This window comes from Sarcophilus harrisii, chromosome 2 (genome assembly GCF_902635505.1).
Source record: "Sarcophilus harrisii chromosome 2, mSarHar1.11, whole genome shotgun sequence".
NCBI lineage: Eukaryota > Metazoa > Chordata > Mammalia > Dasyuromorphia > Dasyuridae > Sarcophilus > Sarcophilus harrisii.
Genome location: NC_045427.1, coordinates 280,995,391 through 281,022,771, shown reverse-complemented (window position 1 = coordinate 281,022,771; position 27,381 = coordinate 280,995,391). Strand labels below are relative to the sequence as shown.

Genomic DNA, 27,381 nt, shown 5'->3' with positions numbered 1-27,381 from the left:
AGTACCATGGTCACTTTTACATTAGCAGTAAGAATCTTCAGAGTAGCTCTATAAATACTTGAAAAGGAAATTGATAAGTTTTATTTTAAAAGAAACCCATCAACCTAAAGTGCTAAGTGTAAGGAATAGGATTTAGATCTCAAACTTATGAAATAAATGCCAAAGTCTGTCACAATTATGTCACTTCTTAGGAAAACTCACTGGATTACATGTTTTTTCCTTAATGAGATGATTTGAATTCAATATAAACTAAGTACAGTGCATTTCCTTTTTGGTTATCTTGCGGCTAACACAAAAAAGTTATAAAACACAAAAAAGACAAACTACTTAGCCTCCTGTGTAGCATTTTTAATGCTGACACATGTCATCTACATGCTGCTTAGGGGGTTTTGGAAGTATGCAGGCTTAAGAAATAAAAACACTTTTTTTTTAACCATAGTATTATTTTGTTTAAAAAAAAAATGTTCAATGGTTGTCTCTTTCATATAAAATTAAAATCAGAATTTCACCACACAACAAATAACTCTTTTGAGCTACTTGTATTCAAATGACAAAACTATATTTGACTTAAAAAAACCCAAAACATTGAAACAGGAAAAGATAAAAACTGTTATTTGTCTCAATAAAAATAATTTGACACTTTGAAACATAGGCATTGAGCAAGTATGATGTGAAAATGAGTTCAGAGGAAGAGTTCTAGTGTATGTACAACAATATTTTCTGCTGTTTATTTAAACAGACAATTTACAAAAGTCCATTTTATCAAAACAATTGCTTTTCATTTTGAGTAGCAGTTCTTTCCTAATTTCAAAATTTCCCATTTTTCCCATTCCTAAAAATAAAATAAAAACCAAGCTGATTTTGCACTAACTCAGTAAAAAATGGTTTTTATGAACATACTTATACCCTCTGAGTCCAAGAACTTGTTTCTCTAGTTTTACTGTTAAAATAAAAAAATACCTATTTTTAAATAGGGCTCATCTATAAAGAAAACCAATAATGTCAATTACTGGGCCCATTATTATAACAGTTATGGTATTTATCAATTTGAAATTCAAAAAGGAGGAATGTTCAAGATTTACTAAGCAAAATGGTCTTCATTATTCACTTCTTGAGTACAATTTCTTAGGCTTAAAATGTTATCTTCCTGACTAGTTCTCTCTATATAAATTACAGAACAACAAAGGAAAACAACAAAATAAAGTAAGTGCCCTTCCTTGTTTTTTTCTTAGAAAGGGGAAAGAGATTCATCTGAATAACAGGTCCTCTACACAATAGCATATTGTTCATATAAAAGGTCTCTTATCCTATAAAAATCTTGACAAAGGCAGCCTTCAAGTCCAATGCGTCCAGTTTCAGTCTAAGAAAGAAGGGAAAAAAGGAGTTAGTTTTATAAAACATTAAAAAAAATCCAAACCTTCAATTTAATTTACATCAAAGTTACTTTTGAATTTCACATTTCCTGATAATGTTTCTGAAATCTAAGCTATATACAAGCACAAAGTGGACATTTCTTTAATATTTGCTGAATTAAAATGTTAAGAGAAAGCACACGAGAGAGAATGAGCACGTGCGTGTGTTTGAGACGATTCTAAAATCTTTGTTCAATTATCCCCTCCAAAATTTTCAAGAAACACTCACTCTACGGACAGCTACTAGATTGTTGCAAACAAGTACACCTCCTACAAACTCAGCCTGGATTCCCTCTCGCAACAGCACTTGTTTAAAATCCGACAATCTTGGCTCATTCATAAACACTGACTGGTGTCCAGGAACCTTAAAAAGATCAAACAAGGAAGAATAAAAGCAAATCAAAATCAAAATACCAGATATACAATTCCAAATATTTTCTATTAATCCTAATTCATTAATTAAATATTCTATTAATAATAGAATCTATTAATAATCTATTAATATTAATTTATTTTCTATAAATCTCTATTTGAGAGATGATTTCAAGAAAATAAACCATGTTTCCCCATGTTATTCTGAATTTTATTTTTTTTTTATATAACAAAGAACTTCACATTTTTAATGACTTTACAATAAACCTTATTTATTATGTTTCATTGCTAATACAGCTGCCAGGGTTCTATTATGTTTAGCAACTTCACTCACTTTTAAGATAAATCAGCATTATCAGTATCAAAGGTAGAATAAGAATTCAAAGCTCCTCAAGCTCCCAGCACTTTTACTGCCTCAAAGAATATTTGTGCTTCCCTTCTCCAAACTCATTCCCCATCTCCACTATGAAGCTAATAGTCCTCTGGCACTTTTCAAAGGAATGTGCCCTTGATGATCAGTGTATGGATGCCTTGGTTATCAGAATCAGGATGATACAATCTGTAGCTACTCCCCTATGAGTGTTGTTGAGAGGTGAGAGATGGAGGTGGGGTAGGGCATGAAATTACCCTAAAAGAAGTAAAAGGGGGAAGAGGTTTTCCAGTTTTTCCTCCCAATTAATTCCAAAAGAAGAACACTTGAGGTACATACTATAATCTAATCATGATGCATCCACTGGACTAAAAATGTCCCATGGTTAAGTCATACAGATGTTCACAAAGTATTGCCAAGAACAACTTACAAGGCAATTAAGTGGAAGTTAAGAAGAGTACAGCCAACTCATTCTTTAATACCCAACTCATACCTGGGAAGCTTTCTCTGATTTCTCGAGTCTAGGGCTTCTTAATATTTTTTTGTGTGCATGGATCCCTTCACAAAATATTTTTAAATGCATAAAATACACTAAATTACCAAGGAAATGATGTTTATTGAAATAGTTTTCAAAATATATTTTTAAAGTTCACATACCTCAAGTTAAGAATCCCTATTCTAGTTAATAATGACTTTCCCATTTAGACTTTCCATGGATAATGATCTAAAGCACTTATAATATCACATATTATTTTTATATTTGTATCTTTCTTCATTTTGGACTGCCTGGATAATGTCCTATCTGAACTTTGCAACTCTTTGAATGCCTGGGACTATGCTTAGAACACAGGAGGTATTTAAAGTTTTGTTGAATGATTAAAGAACTGACATTTACTGGAGCTTTGAAGTTTGCAGAGCATTTTAAACACATTCTCATGTTATCCCCAAAACAAATTGCAAAGTAAACATTGGATATTATTCCTGTTCTACAACTGAGGTAACAACAGAAAAAGCTCAGAGAGGTAAATCGACAATTTATCTATGGACTCCCATGTAATATGTGTTAAAGGAAGAATAAGAACCAGGTCTCTCAACTCTATGCTTCTTTACTCAATGGGAATAAATATGTGCTAATCTTTCTTGGTTATTACCATTTCAGACCATGTAAAATTCAAAGGTAATATATCAGAGGAAGTATCAGCAAATTCAGATGCCAAATTCAATTTACAAATGACTAAAAATTTTCCTGTCAATTTGTATATGTTGGGGAGCCTCCATTTTCAACAAACCCTAAGCAAACCAGTACCATAAAACTCCAATTTAAAAACACAAAGATTAGATGATTTCACCTTACAAAAAATTTATTGACTAGAGTTTTTTAAAATATTGATGACTTAGCTTCACAAGCAACCATTCCATCAGCATAGATTCTCCCGCTAAGTCTAAACAGTGTTATGTGTTGCTTCACCAAAAACATTCATCACCTGATTTCTAAACTGAGTGATGAGTTTCTCTGAATTTCAATAAGCTGAACTTCATATGACTCTCCCCTGCGCACTTAAAGGCTTTCTAGAACTCTGCTATATGTGCTGTTGTGAGACTATGGAGGAAAATATAAATCAAAGACAGAATTGTCCTGGTACATTTAAAATGATCAGATTTTTAAAAAATGATTCAGCTTACAAACAAAACTTAACAGGAACATTCTTGAGCAACATATTTACTAGTTTATACACTTGAAACAAAATTATATAAACATTATTAGAACCATCGCTATAACTTTATGAAAGAACTCATTAAGAAGAGAAACAGTATAAACTTTTTTTTTTACCTCATGAGGAGGCAAAGGTTCCAAAGTGGGAATAATTTCACTCTCTTCACCTGTTTCTTTGTCATCATCCCCAAAGAGACTCTTCATAGCTTTTTGTTGTGCTATGACACTAGCATCTGAAGGAGCATCCACTTGCATCTCTGAGTCTTCTCCATCATCCTTCAGTTCTCCTTCTTCTAAAATAACGCCTGTGTCTACTTTCGAAACTCGCATGTCTAAGACACCATCTATCCAAGCTAGTTCAGCATCTTTTGCTTTACAAAACTGAAGAGAGCTGACAAGTGAATCTTTTAATCTCACCTAAGTATGTATCATATACAGAAGATTTTGAAAAAAAAAATGGATGTTGGAAAAGAAAAAAAGAAAAAAACAATGAACATGATAATATTAGCACAGTAAACAGCATTTTGTAGAATATTCAATTTTTATAAACATAATACTTATGAATACTTGTGAAAATCTGATTAATAAAGAAATACATAACTACCTTTAGACCTCAAGACGATAAGATTAAATGTAGGAACTCATTGAATAACAGTATGAGTGGTAACTATTACTACGGCAGACTGATAACTGCCACCTTTAAGAGGTAGATCTACTGAAGTATTAGTATTATATAATAACAATGATTTGGTACAATTAGATCATTTCCTAGAGAATTTCTAGAACAAGGTAGAATAATTAATGAATATCCATCAATGCAGCCTCTTACCCCAAAGAAAGTCTCCAAATCCCTTTGTCTAGCGCTAAGCTAATCATGATTGGTGTCAGGGGCAAGGCTTTTCTTCTCCTGGACTGGAGGATACAAAAAACTTTTTGTCTACTCAGTATGCAGCTAGCAGTCTAGCTATTTGCCTAGAAATGGTATGACTTTCAAGGAGTAGTTACTTGTACTGTTTTTCTTTCTTCAATCAAAAATGACAGAGTCCCACTAAATGACAGACAAACAGATATGAATATTTTCTTAGATCCTTTTGTAGGAATGTGTGGTTTGTATATTTAATAAACCTTGCAGTTAGATCAAGTAAGTATTACATTTTGTTTTCTTTGAAATTCTGAACCTAGGATGCAGTATGTCCATTCGTGTCCTTGTTCCTTGTTCATTTTGACAAATAATGTCTGTTAAACACTAGCACTTTCTTCTCATTTAGAGAACAGGAGGAAGGAAAAAAATTGCATAGACATATATATTCCTTAAATTATGAAAGAAAAAAGTTGGAGAATTTTGTTAAAAGTAGACAGGTAAGAGAAGAGAATTAAAGAGAAAATAATTTAAATATGCTATTATATAATGATATATATATATATATATATATATATATATATATATATAAAATTATTGTAAATATGCTCCTAAATCTCTACCTAAAAACCTCTCTCCACACAGGCCAATTATACAAATATAAAAATTCACAGGCTTAAATTTTTAAAAAATTTGACTTGAAGGGGAGCCAAGGATGTGGAAATGAGGAAAACTCGGGAAATACTTTTTTCTTTTTTTCTTTTTTTATTCTTTGTTATAAAGAATGAATCCCTGTGTAGGGGAGGAGAAAGCAGGATATAGTCAAAAATGAAACTGATGTAAAAACAAGATATGAGTAATTTTTTAAAATCTGGATTGATACAGACAGATTATTGTCGAATTCTCCTGTGATGAGAATCTATACTATTTTATTCAGATCAAGATAATGGTTCCTTTTCTCCCTATCAAAAAAAGTATTACATCTCTATAGCTCAAATTCTAGTGTATAATTACCTGATAGATATGAGTTTCACTGGTGGCATCTACTGTTTCATGTAGCTTTGGCATATAGACTTTAATATCTTTTCCACCAAAAGCTCGGCAACATTCTGCTAGATCTTGACTGGCTTCTGGTGGTCCATGGACAATAATCAACTGCCGTGGTTTCATTTGATTAATTATTTTTTTAATGGAATCACCATCTGAACGTCCTTCATAGTCTATGTAAGTAACTCTGGCTCTGTAACAAAGTGCAGAATAATAAATGCTTATCTTCCTCAAACTAATTTTTACTTGACCTAAGCCAGGTTCATGGTATTTCTCAAAAACCGTCAATTTACAAACAGAACACAGCATTCATTCCAATTTAAAAAACAAAAAAAGCATCTATTGTTGTGATAGAAGAAAGGAGACAATGCAAGATATAAATTAGGTCATATGCACTGTTAATAATAGAATACAATTCTTTAAAGTTATTGTATGTTTTCTACTTGACTTCTAAACTTTCTTGATTTCTCTTTTATATCCATCATTTCCCCCACTTCAGCTTTCTTAAACACAACTGAGGTACTTACTTGATTTCAATTGATTCTGTTGCAGAAATGCACTTGGTAGGAACATCTGATAAATCCTGATCCATAGGTTCATCTCCATTTGTCAAGCCAGATTCTAATTTGCTTTTTTCTTCTTCAGTGGCTTGAAGCTCAGGCACTAAGAAATCTTCTGGTCTAAATAATAACATCTCACTATTAACAGTTCAATAATGTGCAAGATAATATTCCATTGCTATCTAGTGGCACCATAGTAACATTTGTTCAAGTACCTTAATCTAAATATGAGTGTAGTTCAAAAACAATGCAAGTTTTTGCAGTTTTTTTTACTATTATCATTTTTGAGTTTTAAAATACTTATGACAACTCAGAAAGTACTCATGGCATATTTTCCTTCAACCTATCTAAAATCACCATGTCTGACTTCACCTCTGCCTTCAATGCAAGGTCATCTAGCACAAGTAGAGTGAGGTATGGAAAGAGAACTGGATTTAGATTCAGAAAACAGGTTCAAATTTATGTAAAAGATATTGGCTTAGTTAGGAGACCTCAGTTTGGGCTGCAGCTCTGCCAATAACTACCAGTATGACCATGGGCAATCCTGCACAGTAAGGATGTTGGACTAGAGACGTGCAAAGTTCTTTTTTGCCTCCAGGTTATCACCTCTTCCTTCTCCCCAACTTTGAGCACATGATTTTGTTTTATCCTTTGTAGAGAAGTCTGAGTCCAGAAGATATGAGGATTCCAACTTTCATCTTCCGTCATGTTATCTATTACTGTCTCTGTAGTTGTCTCCTCTTTTCCTTCCAGCTCAGGAAAATTTTTTCTTGTCTAAAGTTAACCCCTTCTGCCTATGTTCTAGACTAATTTTTTTTTTTTTTTACCTTTTCCAGGAATTCTGTTCCCACAAAATAAAACAAAGAACACATTAAAAAAAAAAAATCTTTAGTTTTATACCTTCGCTGTAAACCCTTTTTTTTAGCTGTCATCTAACTTATCTCCTTAATTTTGCTACTAAGCCTTCAAAACATTTTCTATCTTACTGACTCTACTTATACTCTCTTTTATTAAAGTGTATTCTCCAAGTTATTTGCAAGATTTAAATTTTGTCAAACAGTGACTTTGCAGGCTGTTCTCTACTGCTCTACACAATGTCTCTTAAGCCTTTTGAAACTCCCCTAGTTTTTTGTACTTCCTTGCTTCCCCTTTAACATGACCCTTCTTTTTCCTTCTCCTGTCTTTTTAATCCTAAAATTAAGCATGCCTCCCCACAAAATGTTGCTCCTACCCTCAGTTTTTCTCAATACTCATATCCTTAGAAAAATCTATTTACTTTTTCTGACTTCCTTCCCTACTTCTCTCCTGATGACTCACCAAGCAGTTGCCAATTCTGATCTCTCATTTCTCTTCTCATATATTCCAATCTTAGTTGAAGCGCACTGTAACCTGGGATAAAAACTTTAGAATCATCTTGACACTTACCTGTGCTTCATTCTCTATATCAAATTTGCCACAAAATTCTATAGTTTCTTCCTTCCAAATGTTTTAAAATCATCTCCATTTCATTGTGCACCCTATTCAACTCAAATTCCATTTAGTCCTCAAAAACTTATCCACAGTCAGACTAGTATTTTCTTACATACAATGTGTAGTCCCCACTTCTGTGACTCTATCCAGGTGTTCTCACCATTATCCAATACTTTAGTCCAGGTATTAATTATCTCAGAAACCCAATTATTTTTCACAGATTTCCAGCATGTCTAGAAATGTCTAGAAGCCCTAGCTTCTCCACTTAACCCAAATTTCTTACTGTTATTTCCATTATGTAACTTCATAATGATCAAGAGTTCTCTATTATATTAAGTCTAAGCTTTAAAAGGCTTTTAACATCTGACCCTATGCAACCTATTCAACTCAGTTTCCATTTAGTCCTCAAAAACTTATTCCCAGTCAGACTAGTATTTTCTTATACACAATGTGTAGTCCCTATTTCTGTGACTCTATCCGTAGATGTTCTCACCATTATCCAAAAGGCATTCTGGCTATCTAGATTCTATCTGGCCTTCCAACACATTTCAATTTCTCCCTTCTCTGAACTACTATTCAAAGTTAGTACTATGGACCTAGTACTGTAGGCAAGTCACCTAACCTCCCGAGGCCTCCATTTGTTCATCTAAAAAATCAAGAGGATTGGCCTGAGCAGACACTTTCTGCTATGTGTTGGTCTTATCCTCCTAACAGATAGTCTTTGAACTTAAGGACTTTATAACATCTTATATTTAAAGACTAATTATCAAGTTTAAATATAAAGTATAAGAAGAAAGAAAAATTAGCACTGCATAGCATAAGAATCCTGAATGCATATTCACAACACTTGACTGGCTTTGTCCTTATGTACTTTTCAGCAAGTAACTTAACTTTTTTGTTCCTTACTTTATTCATCTATGAAAGGAGTGTGCAGAAGAGGGTGGGGCAAGGAGATGAATGAGATGATCTTTAAGGTCATTCATAATTCTAAATTATGATCTTCAGTCACAATTCATGTTTAACAATTTTCCCTATAGGGAGTTAGTTCTTCCTGAGCTAAGTTTATCTTCCTCTAATAATGATCATAATTTCCATATCCTATCTTCAGTGTTTTTGGAAACTGAACATCATTTTTTATATGCAATTTAACACACTCCAACACCTATCGCTTTTTTTCTAAATATTTTTTAATATGTTCTATTTTCAGAGTTTTAATTATTTTCTTTGAACTCTTTCCAAAACTTCTACTTCAGAGGCACTTTGGTGTAACTAGAATCTCTGTAATGCTGGACAGATCATTTAACCTCTTTTATATTTAGCTCTCTCAATTTGTACCAGGGGATCAAACTTAGGGGACTTCTAGATCTAAAGACTAAGATCTCAAAAATTAATACATTAAACAGAAAATAAGAAATAAACTTCATTAGATTCAGATCATTCTTTCAGACTTACAGTCCAGTATACTTAATACTTTCATTGCTAAGTAAAAGAAAAGTTTGTTTCAATCACATACTTGATTATCTCTCCATACTCATCCCATTTAATTCTTTCTTCTGGGGCAGGAAACATAGGATAAGACTTTTTAGCCTGTTTGAAGAAACTTCCTTTTCGGCTACCTTCACCTTTCATCATCAAATCATGCTTGGTTTTGTGTGCTGATGGTTGGTCAATATCCTCTTCAACATCACTCTCATCACTAGAATCTATATCTGCCCTGAGATGATATTGAAAAATAGACTATAAGGTTTTAACAATACAATTGCTTTCAAATTCTAATTTTTTTGGTCAAAAATATAATAATTAACACATTGGTGGTCAGGTAATGAAATCATAGAAATACCATTGCTGATTCAATTGTATAAGCTTCAACTATGTAAAAGATAAATCTTCCTTCTAAGATATCAATAATAAAGTCAAGAGAAAAATTTAAGCCTTAATTCAGTACTTCTTTGAAGTAAGATCTTTGTCCAATGTGACCTACGGTAAGATTTTTAAGAACCAGTATTGAAAGTGACATATCATCCTGGCAAAAATACTACATTCATATATATTGAAGTGATTATGTAAAGATGCTTCAATATTAGAAAATAATTTAATTAATCAAATTAAAAACAAAAACATCCAAAACTACATGCCAAAAATACAGAAAAATCCTTTGACAAAATGCAATACTCATTTATGCTAAAAACTTTGCAAAACACAAATATAGAGCAATCTTTTAAAATACAATGAAAAGAGTCTTAAATAAAACTAGATGTTGGAAATAAATGAAATGGGACAAAACTAGGAGTTTTTCCCAATTAATATTGGAGTAAATCAAGGACACCTTTTCTCTCCCTTCTGTTATTTAAATGGTCCCAATTCTCTATACATATTGGCTTGCGTAAACACTTAATTTCTCAAGGCTCCTGGCCATTCTCCAAAATCCTAAAGGCTACAGATGGTGCCAACCTGTATGCATAGGAGTTTTCTACTCTAGGAGTTACTTAGGTTTGATTCCCATAATACAAAAATAAGCAGTGATATCACAGGTTCAATCCAGGTGGTATTATTCTAGAAATACCAGTGATAGTAATAAGGCTGGCAAAAAGAAGAATATAAAAGAAATTAAGAATGGTAAAAAGAAGATAAAACTATCCCTATTTACTTATAATATGATGGTTTTCTTAAAATGCTAGAGAACCAGCATAGATAGATAGGATAAAATGGACCAGAAAATTAACAGCTTCAAAAAAGTTGCAGGTTGTAAAAGAAACACAAAAATAAATAGCATTTTCTACAGAACTGTACCAAAAGCCAGAAGGGAAGTCAGTGCCCTATAAAATATCTGGCAGTCAATTTACCAAAGTTTAATTGAATACTTGCAGAATCACAGATAAAACAAACTCCTTAAAGAAATAAAAAACTTAAAGAACTGAAGGAATATTCATTGATTAATCAGGTAATGAGATCATAGAAATAGCACTGCTGGCTCAACTGTATAAGCTTCAACTGTGTAAAAGATAAATCTTCCTTCTAAGATACCAATAACAAAGTCAAGAGAAAAATTTAAGCCTTAATTTAGTACTTCTCTGATGTAAGATCTTTGTCTAATGTGACCTATAGTAAGATTTTTAAGAACCAATATTAAAAGTGACATATCATCCTGGCAAAAATACTACAATATTGAATATACTAAATAATACTATATATTGAAATAGTTATTCACAATAATCAAGTTGGATTTATACCCAAAACATAAAGATGCTTCAACATTAGAAAATGCCTGAGTCAAACTGAGACCTGTTAAAGACTTGAGCTTAAAAAGGCCAAGGTTTCTCAGGCATCCAGGGCTGTTTCCTGTCATCCTGATCTATATCTGGTCATCGAACCCAGAGGTACTGGAGGAGAAAGTGAGTTCGGTTATTACGTACAGCCCTCCCTCCTTCAAATCCAATTCACTAGTATGAAACAGCAGCACCTCCCTGATGAAACAGTTGACTTCAAGAATGAAGGGCCAAACAACAACACTAACTGTGCCAACATAATAAAAATGACCACCTTTTTTTACTCTGAATATATCCACCTATCCCAATAGTTACTGAGTTTGGTTGTTTCTGCTTCCATAAACAACATCTCTCACATCTATTTTCTTCTTTCCACTTATATAGACACTACCTTATTTCAGACTCTTATCAAAATCCACCTAGACTAATAAAATAGTCTACTAATTGCTCTACCTGTCACATATCTCTCTCTTCACCAAATTATCATTCACCCAGTCACCAAGTGATTTTTCCCCAACCACAGATTGATCACGTGACTATACTAACTCAACTTTCAGTAATACCCTACTAACTGAAGAATCCATCTTTATCTTATCCTTTTATAATTTCTATTTTTGTGTCAGGTTTATAGTATACATGTTTATTACTGTAGTAATATTTTTAAAAATAAATATACACATATTAGGGTGCATGATCAGAAAAAGTTTGGAGTATGCTATTAAAGGGAATCATTTTCTGAGTGTATGTTTGAAAATGAAGGTGATTTATATATCAAAGATGTTAAGTAATAACTGAAAAGTTTAAAAATTTTTAAGTAACTTACTCCTTTGACTGTTCTAGCTTTTTCGCAGCTTCCTTCTTCAGTTTCTCTTTCTCTAGATACTCTTCAAGTTCCTTTCCTTCAAGTTTCACACGTTTTCTCAACTATAACAGAATGATTGAAGAAAATATCAAAGAATTATTATCAATTTTGAGAGAGATGAGAGAGTGGAAGAAGAGTGATCTTTAAATTTTTTTTCTCCAAAATTATTCAATAGTTCATTACATTTAAGATTCTGGTGTTGTTTACATTAATAGCAAAAACTGTATTATCATGGCACCAAAGAAATTTTAACCTAACTAAACTGTATAAAAATCACAGGTTATCAATTTTCTTCTACAACTAATATAACCATTTGTGGTTTAACAAAATAAAGGCTGATGTTTACCTAATCTTTTAATACATGTACATCACTTGACAAACTTCACTTCATCCTCATAATCATATATAGTAGGTACTGTAGGTATTATGATCCCTATAATACAGATAAGCAAAATAAGACCAGAGAAGTTAAATGACTTGCCCATAATTACACAGCTATGAAGAATTCTAAGGGACACTAGAATCAGGGGTGCCTGATTCTAAATCCAGCATTGTATCATGCTACCTAACTTTTAGAATCTTAAAATTCACTTTAAATTTCTGATGCCTTATTTTAATGACCACTCACAGATTAGATATTTAATTATGTTTTCTTAAAATAATCTTGTAATTCAGATAATTTAATACTTAAATATGCTTAAGATATTCCTAGATGAGATTTAGAAGGGGCATAAAAATCATGAAGCCGTTAGAAAATTTAGGTAGAAAAATTAGGTAAATGAGTCCAGAAAACTAACTAATAGTAGTCCCCAAACCCCAATACTCCCAATTTCTAATAGCAGTAATTTTAAAAATTATACCTTACTGTCTTTCCCTAAAAAGGCATTCCTTTCATAATATTTTATTTAGGCAATAATTCCCTTTTTTTTTTATTGTATTGTAAACAATTTTCACAAATTTTCACTATAACCTCAAAGGGTGTCTTTCGCAGTTTCTAAATATGCTATATGAAACTTATTTCACTCCAATACCTCGTACACTGCAATGCTCTGTAATGAAATAGTAAATATATTAAACTCCCTTATCCGACAAAATCAAAGAATGAAGCAGTCTAATTGATGAAATATTCTGGTTGCTATAGACAAAAACCCTGATGTCATGTTTCTAGGAAACTGAAGATAATATTAAGTAAAATGTTACAGATGGCAAATACCTCCAGCAGGGGAACAACCTGGAACTGAGTTGAGCACTTTTTGTAATAGCAAAGAACTGGAAATAAGTATGTATTGGGGAACAGTCAAACAAACTATGGTGTGTGAACATAATGATATCTTACTATGCCTTAAGAAATAATAAACCATTAACATAGAAGACTTACATGAACATAATGAATCAAATAGAGACAGGAAAACAATATTCATAAAGATTATAACAATGTAAATGGAAAAAAAATTTGAAAAATGACTTGTGACACTGTAAAAACAAAACAAAACAAAAAAACACAATTCACAGAAAGTGGCCCAAAGAATATAGCTCCTTCCTTGAAGAAAGGGAATTTAGAAATATCAAACACTACATATAATTTTGGATTTTATAGAATACTGATCAGTTTTGTTGATTCCCTCCCCCCCCGCCCATTTTCCTAAAAAAAATTTTTTTTGATATAATGAATAGCCCTCTAGGGAATAGGAGAGGGGGAAAATAACAAATATAAAAACAAAATATCAATATATTCGTTAACAAAATCTTTCCTTTTAGAAAGTAACCATCCAATATGAACTCATGTAATCAACTCAACAATATCATAATAGTACTTTGTAACTTTATAGTAAGGTTTGGCTAAAAATGCATTAGTCAAATTACTATAAAACAATGTTAGCTGAGAAACCTTTTGTGCAGTAACCATTATTGTAACCATATGCCATAAATGAATTAATTATAAAAGAATTGGAATACAATTAAAATATCCTAAACATTAAAACTACACTATACATAACTTTAATGTGTTGATTTGAAGGGTACTTTGGATTCTAAAGGTTCTCCAGTCATTATTATAAATATAAAGATTGTTCTGTATGTGTGAAGATGTTAAAAAAATGAGACTATCTTAGAAGTGGAAATTATAAGTTCTATTTCACAATAATATAGTTGAACTATAACACTTCATACATGGATATTAGTTTATATATAAATTTTGTTCTGTTTGCTTTTTTAATTAAAATATTTAGCAACAAATATTGAAATTATACTTAAATGTCAATAATTCTTTTTAAAATAACATTTGTCTGTAATCCATACATATGACATATTTCAAAAGTTTTTAGATAAAACTTATACTCTTACTTATTCTATAGATACAGCTCTTACCTCTATTTCTGTGATTTTCTCAGAAGGGTTATCTATTAGGAAACGTGCTAATGTTCCAGGTGTTGTTCTATAAGTTAAGATGATTGAATTTTTAGAGTCCTGGCACCACTGAATAAAGAGATCTCTTGAAAATCCACATTCCAAATCAGGTTGGCTGGCAAGGACAACTTTGGGGCTAGGCACACGAGCCAGATCAGAAAGACCATGACATAAAGAAAGATGGCGAAATTGAAATGGATTATTTCTTTTGTCTTCAAAACATCTCATTAATTTATCACTCATCCATTCTACCTAATTGGAAAAGAAAAGGTAAGCCATTCAGAAACTGTTAGTAACTATACCATCTAGCTTTGGTATAAACTAAGTGTTCACAAACTATTTCCAATTAAAAATATATATATATTTTACTCCAAAATCTCCAAAGATACCTTCAATGTAAAAAATTACAAATATGCCATTAACTTAAATATTTTACTATGAAAAAATAAAATGTTCTTTTTTTTTTGTCTTTGTGATGAAGAAATTTAAAGCCAAATTTAATTAATTATATTGAAAAAGTATTTTATAAGTCTAGTCCAACTCTCTTCCTCTTACATATGAGGAAACTGAGGCCAGAGAACCTGAGTTGGCCAAAGTCATATCATAAAGATAAGAACCAATTCCAGAACCTAGGTTTCATTTCATGTTAGGTCTTTCAACCACAACACACTTTATCACAGAAGTAATCAGCATTTTCAGATGCTATTAAGCATATTTTTCATATAATTCATTTGGATGTTTTTAGTTCTTTTAACCCTCATTGTGATAAATTTACTGTTTAATATCTCCCAGAAATATACAGAGGAAAGCAAAGTATAAACCCTAAATATATGTCTTCCTGTGGTCTAAAACTTCATAAGTGATCTCCTTTTCCCAAAAGAAAACAACTTCGATTCTTAGCATTCAAAAAATAAGGAAATCTCATTAATCAATGAACATACAAATAAACATAAACAAAAACAACTAACAAGTTAAAAGCAACATCTGAATCAAGAACATTTTTATATATACTACTACAAATTGATTAAAAAGCAAAAACAAAAGATCTCCACAAGCTTGAATTGCTATCTCAAACCTTCACTGTCATTTATTACATATTACATATAATCACATAAAACAAACCTGGGATTTAGAAAACTCCACTACATTGTAGCTGACATTATTCAGAAGTGCTAATGAGTATACACCCAGTCCCGCATCTTTAGTTCTCCAAATCTGATCAAGAAGTTGGGCAAGTTCCAAAACTCTGCCTGCTGTGTCTACAGCTATTAACACATTCCCATCACCTCGAAGTGTTTCCAAGACATTTGCTAGAAAAATATGAACACAACATTTTTATAATAATACTTTGACCCAGGATTAAGAAAATATAATTTTGTCTTTCCTTTTATCCTCATGTTTACAGTATGCAAATATGAAAGTATAGAACAAACATTTTCTTTCTGATTGCAATTGAGGGCCCTAGGGCATGGTAATTGAGTGTCAAATTGAGGTTAAGATAAATACATCATGAAATATTGGCCTTTGGTTCTTTAAACCCAAGATGGAATGAGTAAATTACTGAATTGTTTGCATCAATAGATACGAACAACATGGAGTACAGTAAAAAATATGTTGGTCTTTGAAATGTCGTATGCAATAAAATAACAGAAAAAAAATCTATACACCAAGGAGGCTTGCAGTGTGATCTGATAACCCATTTAAACAATATCTGATGTAACAAAATTATAGTACAATAAAAGAATTTAAATATATATCTGATATGTATATGGGGTATTGTATGTGTGTTTAGCAGATGGTCCTAGAAAATATAATTTAGAAAAATGTCAAAATTCTCTGAGCATTATAATACACTAATAAGAGAATTAGAAATGTGCAAGGTAATAGGTGAAAAGCCAACCTGAAATGAAAAATTTTCTGAGGATAATCCAAAGACTGTAGAATCAGCCATCAATTATAATGCACTATTGTGCTAAATGTTATCATGCTTACAAAGATTTATAACAGAGCACTAGAAAAGAAGAACCCACATAAACCTTATTTCCTTTAAAGTGGTCTATTCAATTGTCACCATGAAAAATGGCAGGTACATGGAATAGTATTTAACGAAAAGTTATTCTATAATACATTTTCTTCTATTTCTGATTTAAGTATAACAAAATACATACTGAGTAGCTGTTCATCCCTTTGTTTTCGTCTGGGCTGCACATAAGTAGCATTAAAGGAATCTGTGATAAGCAATGAAGGTCTGCTTAACATTTCCAGAGAACATCCATTTAAGTGACTGTAAATAAAAGTTTAATTCTCAATATAAGTATATAAGAGATCTGAATGCAAAAAAAAAATGCAAACCAATATAAAAGTTACAACTTTTATGCTCACAGAAAAATATTAATTTTTAACAAATTAAAACTAAAATACTTTTATAATGATGATATAAATGTAGTGTTATATATGCATTCTACTTAAGAAAATCTGATTTTGAAAATCAACATTTACAAAACAGCTAAGATGGAAGGTAACATTTTATACAACAAAATAGAACCACAAGGCTCCTTTAAGTAGCAAGCATTAAAAATCACCCACTGGTAAAAATTCAACATATATGCCATACTTCTAGGAACATCTATTATATGGAATAGAGGTGTCAAACACAAGTTCTTAACCCTAAAGTGCAGCTCAAATGACATTAAAATATAATTAGAAAATATTTAACAATAAATAAAAATATAATAGAACCCAGATAGTAGTAAAATGTTGTTTTCTATGTCAATATGTGGCCTTCAAGGGTCCTAAGGTACTGTTTAGTAGCCATTTTTACTTTAGTTTGACAATTCTGATATAGAGAGCATGTGACACACTGAAAATAGCCATGTCAATTTTCAGAGCCCCTTCCCCTCTTTCTCCCAACCAAAAGTTCAAATGTTTATTTCTGGAAAGTTAAGAGTATGGGAGAAAAAAAAAAATCAACTAGTATAAGAATCATTCTGAATATAAGAAAAGCCCTTCTGTAGTTAAGATTCTTGACATCTGATGCTTAAGAATTAATCTAATATCAGAGAGTTAGGCAAAAGAACTGAATCTAGTTTAAATAAGCACCTTTAACTAATTCTACCTACATGAAAATGAAATTAGAAAGCACATCTAATTGCATTTCTATAACTTCTTGTTCTGATATACATACATCTCCCTCTTGTGGTTGAAGTCAACAGCATAAACGATTTCTTCTTCTCCATCTTTGACTATTTTCCATATTGTTCCTCCTATCATGTGACCAGCTGGTAGAGGTGTGATGGACAAACCATGCCCTTTGCCTATATCAAAAAAAAAAAAAAGGAAAAAAAGGATAACACTCAGACTTTGTTGACAACACATTTGGGAATATGGGATTATTGAGTAGGTGACTCAGGGATCTGCCAGTACAGATTACAATCTTTTTCTAAATTCCCCACATAGTGACTATTTAAGGTTGAAACTGGGTTCCAAAACAAGGAGAAATTTTCCTCAGATGAAAAACAGACCACTAGCAACAACCCCCTGTCCTAAGGGACCAATTTCTTCTGATTATCACTGAAAGAATTCCCTGACATCGGTACTGTTCTTCTCTAGCTAAAAATTCACAATCATTTGCTAAAGGAAAACAGGAACAGCAGTAAATAAGAGAAGCAAAAGAAAAAACCAGAAACAATGCCTCTCAAAATAAGTAATATGAATTTCTTTAACACTAATGAAAATGAGGAACATGATTCAAAAAAACTACAAAATGAATAAATATCTTGAAGTTTAACTAACCAGACATAGGAGACTTACTTGGGTGCAACTACAAAATATTCTCTAAAGAAATAAAGTAAGATCTGTGGCTGAATAATATGAATATTAAAAAAAAGACAATATTAACTAAACTAATATGAAGATTTAGAGCTACACCAAATTACAGAGGGGATACTTTTTAGAACGAGATAAAATAACACCATTTATTTAAAGTAACAAAAGAACAAGACTGTCAAGAGAAAAAGGAGAAAAAGTATGAGTGAAAAGGTATAACATTACCAGACTTCAAACTGTTATAAAGCAGTAACCATAAAGACAATTTAATAGTTATTTTTAAAAAGTAAATCAAAAGCAGTTTAGAAAACTAGTCCAGTGTCTGATAAACTCCAGAATATATATACCTGTTTGTCATGAACTGCTGGGAAAAGTGTAAAGCAATTTAGCTGAAATTAGGGTTAGAACAATATCTTATATTTTGTAAATTCAAAACATACATGCAAAAAACACCCAAAATATATGAATAGAAAATCATAATTTACTATGAAAGGATGAATATGGGAAATTCAGAGAAACTTCAAAAGATTTATACAATCTGATATAGCAAAATAAGGAGATCCAAAAAGGACATCTACACTATGACAATTGCAATGTAAATGAAAAAAGATCACTAAAAGAAAGTTGTGTTCAGCAACTGAAAAACGAACCAAGGTCCTAGAGGGCAGATAATAAAACACAAGTTTTCCCTCACAGCTTAAAGGGAAAGGTTTACCAGGACAAACATACTGCTGTATAAACATTGTTAGATACATTCTCAGCATCAGATTTTTGGTTTAGTCTTTTCCTTTGTCATGAGAGAGGGATAAATCTGGAGAGACAATAAGAAATTACTGTGATATGAAAACTAAAAGTATTAAAAATCCTTATTATCTCCTCTCAGACCCTTATACTCCATATCCCCTCCAGTGCCTCATGCCATTGTTCGGTATACAACAGACTCCGGTTATGACTACTTGACTTCATTAAGCAAATACAAACTTAAAAAAAACTCCATCATAAGGTCTGACGTGATCATCTTTGTTGGTATTAGTTTGGGACAGTCTATTGTTTGGATAAACTTTCTCTAACTCCCAGAGGTAACAAATTTTAGTGTACTGAGAAAGTTTTATTGCAAAAGCTGGATTTTCCCCTTAATTCCAACAGTTGTTACCTTTCAAATTCACAATTTGAGAGAACTTGAGTTGCTGTATTTTATCAAAAGCTGCATCCACATCATCCAATGTAAAGAGTGTGAAATCTTCTGTATTGTGACGAGACTAAAAGAGCAACCCACAAAGAAACAAAATGTTAATTTAAAAAAATTGTCAGGGCTAAAAATTTGAAAATATAAAACAAAATTTACCTGATAAAGATCATACATGAACATCTGTCCCATTTTATAAACAGGAATGGTTGCATAGATAGCACAATTCAAACCCAATTTTCCAACAGCATATGGGAGTGCACCAAGATGGAGAGGATCAGGATGAGAGAGCAGTACTGCATCTACCTGGTGAACATGTCTAAAAGAATACAAAATGATTAGTTTCTGGCATCTATTAGGGGTAGTATAGTGTAATAAAAAGAATAAATCTGTAGTAAGGAAATTTGGGATCAAATACAAGTTTTGTCACTTACTAACTGAGTAGTACCATGAGGAAGTCATTTAGTCTCAGCTTTGTAGCTAGTAAAATGAATACTTGCCCTAGATATCTTATAGAAGTGTTGTGAAGAAAGGGTCTCTATAAAGTGGAAAGGATCTTAAAAATCTAAGTAATAATTATTTTATTCCCAAGAAGAAATAAGATGAAAGTACTAAAAAAAAAAAAAGGAATCAATTCTAATGACTATTAGCAATCCCCCAAATCCCATTTTGTGATAGGTTATAATTAAAAGGAAAAATTGGATCATGGATGTCAATCATAATGCTATCTTGTTTTCCTTTACCAATGGTAATGGAATAGCCTGTGCCTATAAACATAACCTAAAATACAATGCTCAAAAACAATGATTTTAAAAAGGGGATATCTGGACAGTGAATTTAATTGTGATTGAGCTATGTATTACTGTTTAAGATTCACATTTTCAAGTTGGAACTTTGGCAGGTACTCAAGGGTTAATGCTATTTCTATCTACAGCTTTGCTATGGATTTTAATTCAGTATTCTGGATGGTGACTGACAAAACCCAGTTATGGTAAAATCTCAAATTAACAGGGATGTTTGGAAGAAGGGTTATTTTGGCTGATTAAGTCAAATCAGAAAAGACTCCCTTCCTCCCCCAACTTCTACTTGTCAAACATCATTAAAAAACAACAACAACAACAAAAACCCCACGTATTACTGTGTTAATAAATAGCGAAAAGAATTTTGTCTTTCTTTGATAGATTAGAATCCTGAAATATCTTAGTTATCACTTTAAACACCAGTTTTCATCTTAGAATATTGCAGTTGCTGGAGAAATTACAAACCATTCCAGTATCTTTCCCTAGAAAATCCCAAAGAGGTAGCAGAGTCAAACACAAGTGAACAACAAAATCCAGCATAGGATATTATGCTGGATGTATCCTGACCCTAGAATACTCAAGTTTTTGATTTCTCACTAAATCTCTGACGTGAACTTCTTTCTTATGATTTGTTTCTCCTAAAGGTAGAAAAACGAAAGTACTTAACACTCTAAGGCCTAAATTTTAAATATCTAATTTACCCTTTATCATGAGTACAATCAGAAAGAACATTAAACATTTTTGAATTATACAAAAAAAAGTGCTAACATATAACAAAAAAAAAAAAAAAATACTAAAGTATAGACTAGCAATTACTTACTTTCTAAGAGAATCTATGATATCCATTGAAAAGTGTTCATCCCAGCCACAGTCCAATAAAAATCGAAACTCATCAACCTGAAGTAGATAACAAAGTGCAGACTCTTCTTGCACCCCTGAGAGGGTAGTTAGTTTGATAATAGATGTCATTTTTGCATCCCAAGGTCAGCAAACAGAAAAGTTCCTTCAAAAGAAAGAAAATACCATTAGAAATTTATCTGACAATGAAACTGAAGTCTTTATCAAACTGGTAAATACATGCAAATTAATGGCAACATTTGAGATCGCATATTAAAATTGCTGTGCAAAAGCACAACTGCCAATTATCTTCATCATCATCATTATCATCATATCACCAATAAATACACAGTTGTCTTCTCAAAAGTTTTTGTGAAAAGAAGATTTTGGGTTTTGTTTTTTTTTGGCTAAAACCTTGGCCTTTCCCAATAATTTTACAAAACATTTCCAATTTAACCAGTATTTTATCTTTTTAAGCCATTTTTCTCTCATTTAGACAAAAAATAAACTGGCTATTATTTCCCTCACAAAAGATATAATTACAAAGTGATAAATTATGATTTAACAATGAGTCCAATGATTGTGACTGCCATTACTCAAAACATTTTTAGATTTCCTTTTTTAGAATTCCTTTCAGAACCACTGAATCAAAGCTGGAAGAAGAGACTATTTTCCAACTCCTTTATTTAGAGATGAGGAAACTAAACGCAGAGAGTTAAAGTGACTTACCATAAATCACAGTCAATCCTTTTAAATATCCTCAATCATTGTAAAGTTTGGTACTAATATTTTGAAATAACTAAAAGTTATTTGAAGTCTAAGATAAATAAGTTTAAGCTGGAAAATACTATTTTTAAACACTCATTCCTGAAAAATAAGTGGTTAAGTAGTAGGGCTGATTTGCTTATAATCTGGCTCAAATAATTCCGGAAGTTGCTGAGCAGAGTTTCTATAATGAGTGGATAATTTCCAAAGTGACTACATTAAAGGATAAGATCATTCTGATAATTTGTTAGATATACTTAAATTGCATTTATAAACTATCATGTTCTATTAGGGTTCTGGTTTACAAAGAAAACCAAACTAGTTCCTGCCCTCAAGAAACTTATAGTATATTAGAACTTATGTACACAGAAAATTAAAGTCAAAATAATTTCCAGGCCATAGATGCAAACCCTTTGATAAATGAGTATTAATGTCAATTCACCTGCCTATCTTACTTTGGAAATTAGAATTCTTTATTTTCTTAGTTTTTCCTACTAATAGTCAGCCCAAACCCTACTGAATAATTGAGAAATTTTATATAAGAGGCTTTTCAATGTTTTGCAATCAGCAAGTCATCAACAAAAAGGGTCATAAAATGGTTCCTAACAGTATATTGCAAATGATTAAATTCAACTACCACCAAATGCCTACTACTTTTGGGTTAAATAATATCAGAGATGTACAAAATTAAAATTAGAAAATGTTTACAATTTTTTGGAGGGGAGAAATAAAACAGACACACATAAGTAGAGACAAAATGAATAAAGAACTTCAATTTCTTCCTACTCCTGCAGAAAGTGATACTTCTAAGTCAGGCATATTAGAAAAAAGGAAGGGAAGAGGTTTACAATCGACACAACGCTACAGCATAGAAATTGTTAAGATAAAAACTCAAAAGTTAATTTTGAAGCTTTAAGCCTACAAAGAAGACAAAATAAAAAAAATATAAGGACCATGAATCAAAGTCTTAAAGAGAAGGAAAAGAGAATAAAGAGAATGTGAGGGAAAAAATCCTTTTTGGAAAAAAGTAAACAAATCAAAAATTGAAGAAGGGAAGAAGGAAAAAAGAGGGAACGAATTGAAACACCAGATTTTTTTTAAAATGAAGAAAAAGGAATTAAGATAAACCTTAAACTAAGGTTAAAATGGTAACAAGGAGGATGATACTAATGGAACGCTAATGAGGGTAAGAGGAAGAAACTTGTGGGAACTACTTTAAAGAAGATTAAGCACATATATACCATTAAAGGTATACAACTTTCCAAAATCTATAAAGAAATAAGGGGGGGATGGATAGTGGGGAGGGAGGGAACCACAGGTTAGGAGAGGTTAAGTAATAGCATGGCAAGTTAAAGAACAGAATTAAAGTGAAAAGTTAGCAGGGATTGGAAAGAAGAGAAATACACAAACACTACAAGAATCAGGAATAGAATTTATTAGGAAAAATAAAAGTATGGTTAGTAATCATTGATCTTAGACAAAGTCAAACTTAAAGATTCAATCAGGATAGAAATCTACATCATACATCAGCCATACTAATAATTTTAGATGCATGTTTACATATGGTTAAATCTTGAGGATATGTATGCATATGCTCTAAATTTGTATGCATATAGATATATGTATGTGGGTGGGTTTGAATGTATATATTATGTGTGTGTTTATATCTATATACAAATATATCTGTACTTTAGCTCGCTTTGAGAGAGATGGAGGAGGGATGCAAGGGGGGAAAAAAGAAAAAAGTAAAAAAAAAAGTGTGCAAACAAGAGAACAAAAGAACAATCTACAAGGAAGCAAAGAAAAGATGGATACTCGTGAATATAATTTCTTCTACTATTATATATATATATATATATATAGTTTCTCAAACATGTAATTCATTGTTATAAATTTTGAATCCTCCCTGATGATCTGCTGGGGAATGTTCTGCTTTTTGTTTTCTTTCTCTTCTGCTTTCTTTTTTTTAATAAACAGAAAATTAAAAAAAAAAAGATTAAGCAAAAATAACTGAAGAGAAAGAAAAAGTACTTTTAAGTACTTAAAGAGAAAGAGGTTATTTTAAAATGTTCATTAAGAAAAACAATATTAGAAATTAAAGGAGAAAAATATAAACCTCTCATAACTTTAAAACTTAAGATATTAAAAACCAATCTAACTAAATGAAAGAGTTAACATATTGGATAAGAAACAAACTCCCACAATTGTTTAAAACAAACACACCTGAAAAACAGAGTAATATACACAATAAAGATTGGGAAGGATTGGGACAAAATTTACTGTGCCTTAGGTAAAGGAAAAACAAAAATTCACAAAATAAAGAGATAAATAAGGAAATAATATTATGCTAAATCATAAACAAATTATTATCAATATTAAACTCATGCTTCAAATGCTTTAGTATCTAAATTCATTTTTAGATTACATGTTTAATTTTTTCTATTAAGTGTTCTTTATTTTTACCATTCTTTTCTTTTTAAATTTTGTTCCAAATTCTCTCCCACCCTCTTAGAAGGCAAGTAAAATGATATCAATTATACATGTGAAATCATGCAAAACATTTTATATACTCATAAATTTGTTACAGGTAAGATGCCTACACTTCCTACTATTATTTGATGTGATGCTATGAGTATGTAAATTTTACTTCTAAGCTAGAAATAACAATAAGACAAGAGAAAGAAATTAAAATCAAAAAGAAAAGAGATAAAACTATTCCCATGTGCCAAATGTCATTTTCCAATATATATGATCAAAGGATAAAAATAGTTCCCAAAAGAATTACACACTAATAACAAACACAAAAAAGAATGAACCAGATCATTAATAAAAGAAATGCAATTCAAAACAATGTTCTGTCACCTTGCAAATAGGCAAAGATAATAAGAAATAAGAATGGTTTATGTTGGATGACTTATTGGAAAATAGGTATACTAGTACACAGTTTCACAGAACTGTGAATCAGTACAACTATTCTGGAAAGCAATTTGGAATTATACAAATGAAGAGATTAAAATGTCCATGACGTCTGAGCCAGAGATTCCACCAGTGAGGCTAATAATAAAAAGCAAGATTCTGTACATACCAAAATTCATAGCAATATTTTTGTGGTAGAATATAACTAGAAACACAGGAGATGCCCATTATTTGGGAAATGGTTAAATAAATTATAGTATGTGAATATAATAGAATATTACTGTGGAAAGAACTGACAAATATGCAGAGAAGCATGGAAATACATTAACTGAGGCACACCAAAGTAAGCAGTCAAAATAACAATATACATAATGGCTACAAGAGTGTAAACGGAAAGAACTCCCTTCACAAAATAACTGAAACTGAGCATTATAAAACTAAAAAAAATATATTTCCTAAAAAGGAGATATGAGAAATTATCTCCCTTCCCCCCTCCAACTCTATAGCAGAAAAGGAAAATGAACAGATGTGAAACACTCCATATATTTTCAGCCTTTTTTTGATATCTTGATTGCTTTTTGCTAATTTTGTTCCTCTTCCTCTGTTTCCTTAAAAAAAAAAATTATTTGTTACAGGAGACAGCTAATAGAAAATGAGAGGGGCAATACAGGGAGAAATTTTGACTGTGTAAAAAACAAAAAATATCAATACAAATTTATTTTTTAAAAAATCATCAATCCACCTTCTGACTCCAGAATCAGTTCCTATCACTGCCCTAGACACAAGGCTACATTCCACTTAAAATCCTGAAGTGGTTTGCCATTTCTTTCTTCACCTCATTTTATAGATGAGGAACTGAGGCAGTGTTATGTGACTTACCCAGGGTCACACAGCTAATGAGTGTCTATCCTGCCTTAAATTACTAAGCACTTAAACCTCAGCTGAACAAGATCCCGGTGCATGAAAATCACTGTGATGTAATAGGAAAAATAAACCACCAAAAATACACATGGAATCAGAAAAATTGGATTACAGAAAGTCTCAGCTGTTACTAGATATGCAGCCACCCAAAAGTCACTTACCCTCTCTGAGCATGTTTCCTTATCTATAAAATGGGAACAACACTTGCTCTATCCGCTCACACACCCTTACTGTGAGTAAAGAGCATGTATTCTTGAAAGAACCTTAAGGATGAATATTTTTATTTCACCCTCCACACTAATATTTTGCCCATTTGTGTAAATCAATAAGTGTCTGTTGCTGGAGACAATAACAAGGGGAGAATTAAGAGGGAGCGAGCAGAAATAATAAATTCTAAGATCTAACAGGTAAAAAAGGAGGTGGTTACCTATGTTTATTTATGACAGGGATTTTTAATCTAATTTGTGAGATAGACCCTTTGGCATAAGCCTACAAATATCTTTTAATAAGTGGAGAAAATGCTAAATTTCAAGGTCAGTGAAATAAAGATGTCGTTTTCTTCCCATTTCTTCCCCATTTGAGTTCAAAGACTTCCCGAAATCTATCCCCTGACTGTTCTGAGGACCCCGGATTAACAACCGCTGATCAGTGTGAAATCTGAGGGGACGGGGAGGAAAACATTACAGGCAGCAGGTGTATAATGTGCTGTCAGGGAGTTAGTCATATGCAAGAAGGATAACAAAAACAGGAAAATTATCCATCTAAAATATGCATTTATTAAAAGCCTATTGTAAGTTGGGCTCGAAGCCAGGCAAGAAGTTAACCCAACGCGCGGGAGAGCAACGAAGGTCCACGGGACGCGGGAGACTCAACTTTCTCTAGCTCCCGGATTAACTTGCTACAGTCTACATCACCGCAAGGGGTGCGGAGCCTCAAAAATGCGCTCCTAAAGTCAAAACGACGTTAACAAGGTAACGCCAACAGAGGCAGTCAACATGCTAATAAAAGGCTGTGACAATGGACAGATGCAGCGAAGCAAGCAAACACCACCTAGTGGGCGCCGGGCGCCAGAGGGAGGGAGTCAGCCTGGAGACCCTAAAGAGGAAAGCGGCACGGACAGTCCCTACTGGCCAGAAGTGGCGGCCAAGCAGAAACACAAGCCAAATTTGGTCCCAAAGAGGCTTTCCTCTTACCGGGGGGAGGGGCGGGTAGTGCTAAAAGGTGTCTAGGCAGACTCTCCCAACCCGGAGGGAGGATGCGAGGAGGCAGTTCAGGATCGCTGGGGTAGGGATGAGCTCAGTAACCTCGGAGCCAGGAACCACGAGGCCGGTCGCCGCGGGGGGCATCAGGAAGAAGAAAACGCCTGGGGCGCCTGCCTGCGAGTGCCGAGGCGAGCCTGTCCTCCCAGAGGCCCAGGAGCTCAACTCTCCCGGTCAATTTTTCTTCTCTCCTCTTTGCACCATCACTTACCTCTTTGGCCCTCTCTCAGCACTCCTTAGCCTTTCCTTCCTGCCTCCCTCCCTTTCCAAGTCCTCGTTAGGTCCGGGCCCGGATGAAAAAAGCAGCAGCTCCTTCAGCAACCGGAGCAGCCACAACTGCCCGCCAACAGCAAGCGCTGACTGGCAGCCGCCATGTTGGGGGGCGGGGCGAAAGAGGGGCGGAGAGAACTGGGAGCTACCACTTCTTTCAAGGGGGGGAAAGAGGCACAGTGCGGTGCAGGAAGAGTGAATCGACCCAGTCTGGGGAAGTTCCGCACAAGCTACACTGGTGCCCGAGTTTCAGAATTTAAACTA

At 32.6% G+C, this 27,381-nt stretch overlaps 1 protein-coding gene across 3 annotated transcripts; it reads right to left on the bottom strand.

Moving 5' to 3' along the window:
• Positions 1–27,236, bottom strand: CPSF2 (cleavage and polyadenylation specific factor 2). Of its 3 annotated transcripts, none has more exons than XM_003756140.4 (15): positions 27,059–27,235; positions 20,970–21,152; positions 19,509–19,668; positions 19,317–19,422; positions 17,523–17,652; positions 16,507–16,622; positions 15,461–15,648; positions 14,300–14,590; positions 11,894–11,994; positions 9,318–9,518; positions 6,302–6,454; positions 5,742–5,967; positions 3,986–4,285; positions 1,642–1,776; positions 1–1,360 (listed from the first exon to the last, which is right to left on the bottom strand). In XM_003756140.4, exons 2-15 carry the CDS (start codon positions 21,116–21,118, stop codon positions 1,268–1,270), a joined length of 2,349 nt encoding a protein of 782 aa, XP_003756188.1. In that variant the 5' UTR covers positions 21,119–21,152; positions 27,059–27,235; the 3' UTR covers positions 1–1,267. The 3 variants fall into 3 exon arrangements, with proteins under 3 accessions (XP_003756188.1, XP_031808154.1, XP_023357092.1); XM_031952294.1 differs by lacking the exon at positions 27,059–27,235 and adding an exon at positions 26,782–26,909; XM_023501324.2 differs by lacking the exon at positions 9,318–9,518 and having other exon boundaries at positions 27,059–27,236.
• Positions 27,237–27,381: the final 145 nt, after the last annotated feature.

Coding starts and splice junctions, on each gene's coding strand:
- CPSF2 (XM_003756140.4), bottom strand. CDS start 21,118: ATGACATCTATTATCAAACTAACTACCCTCTCAGGGGTGCAAGAAGAG. Junction 19,423..19,508: donor TCATGTATGATCTTTATCAG/GTAAATTTTGTT, acceptor TTGCTCTTTTAG/TCTCGTCACAATACAGAAGA. Junction 1,777..3,985: donor AACCTTTGCCTCCTCATGAG/GTAAAAAAAAAA, acceptor GATCTTTTTAAG/GTTCCTGGACACCAGTCAGT.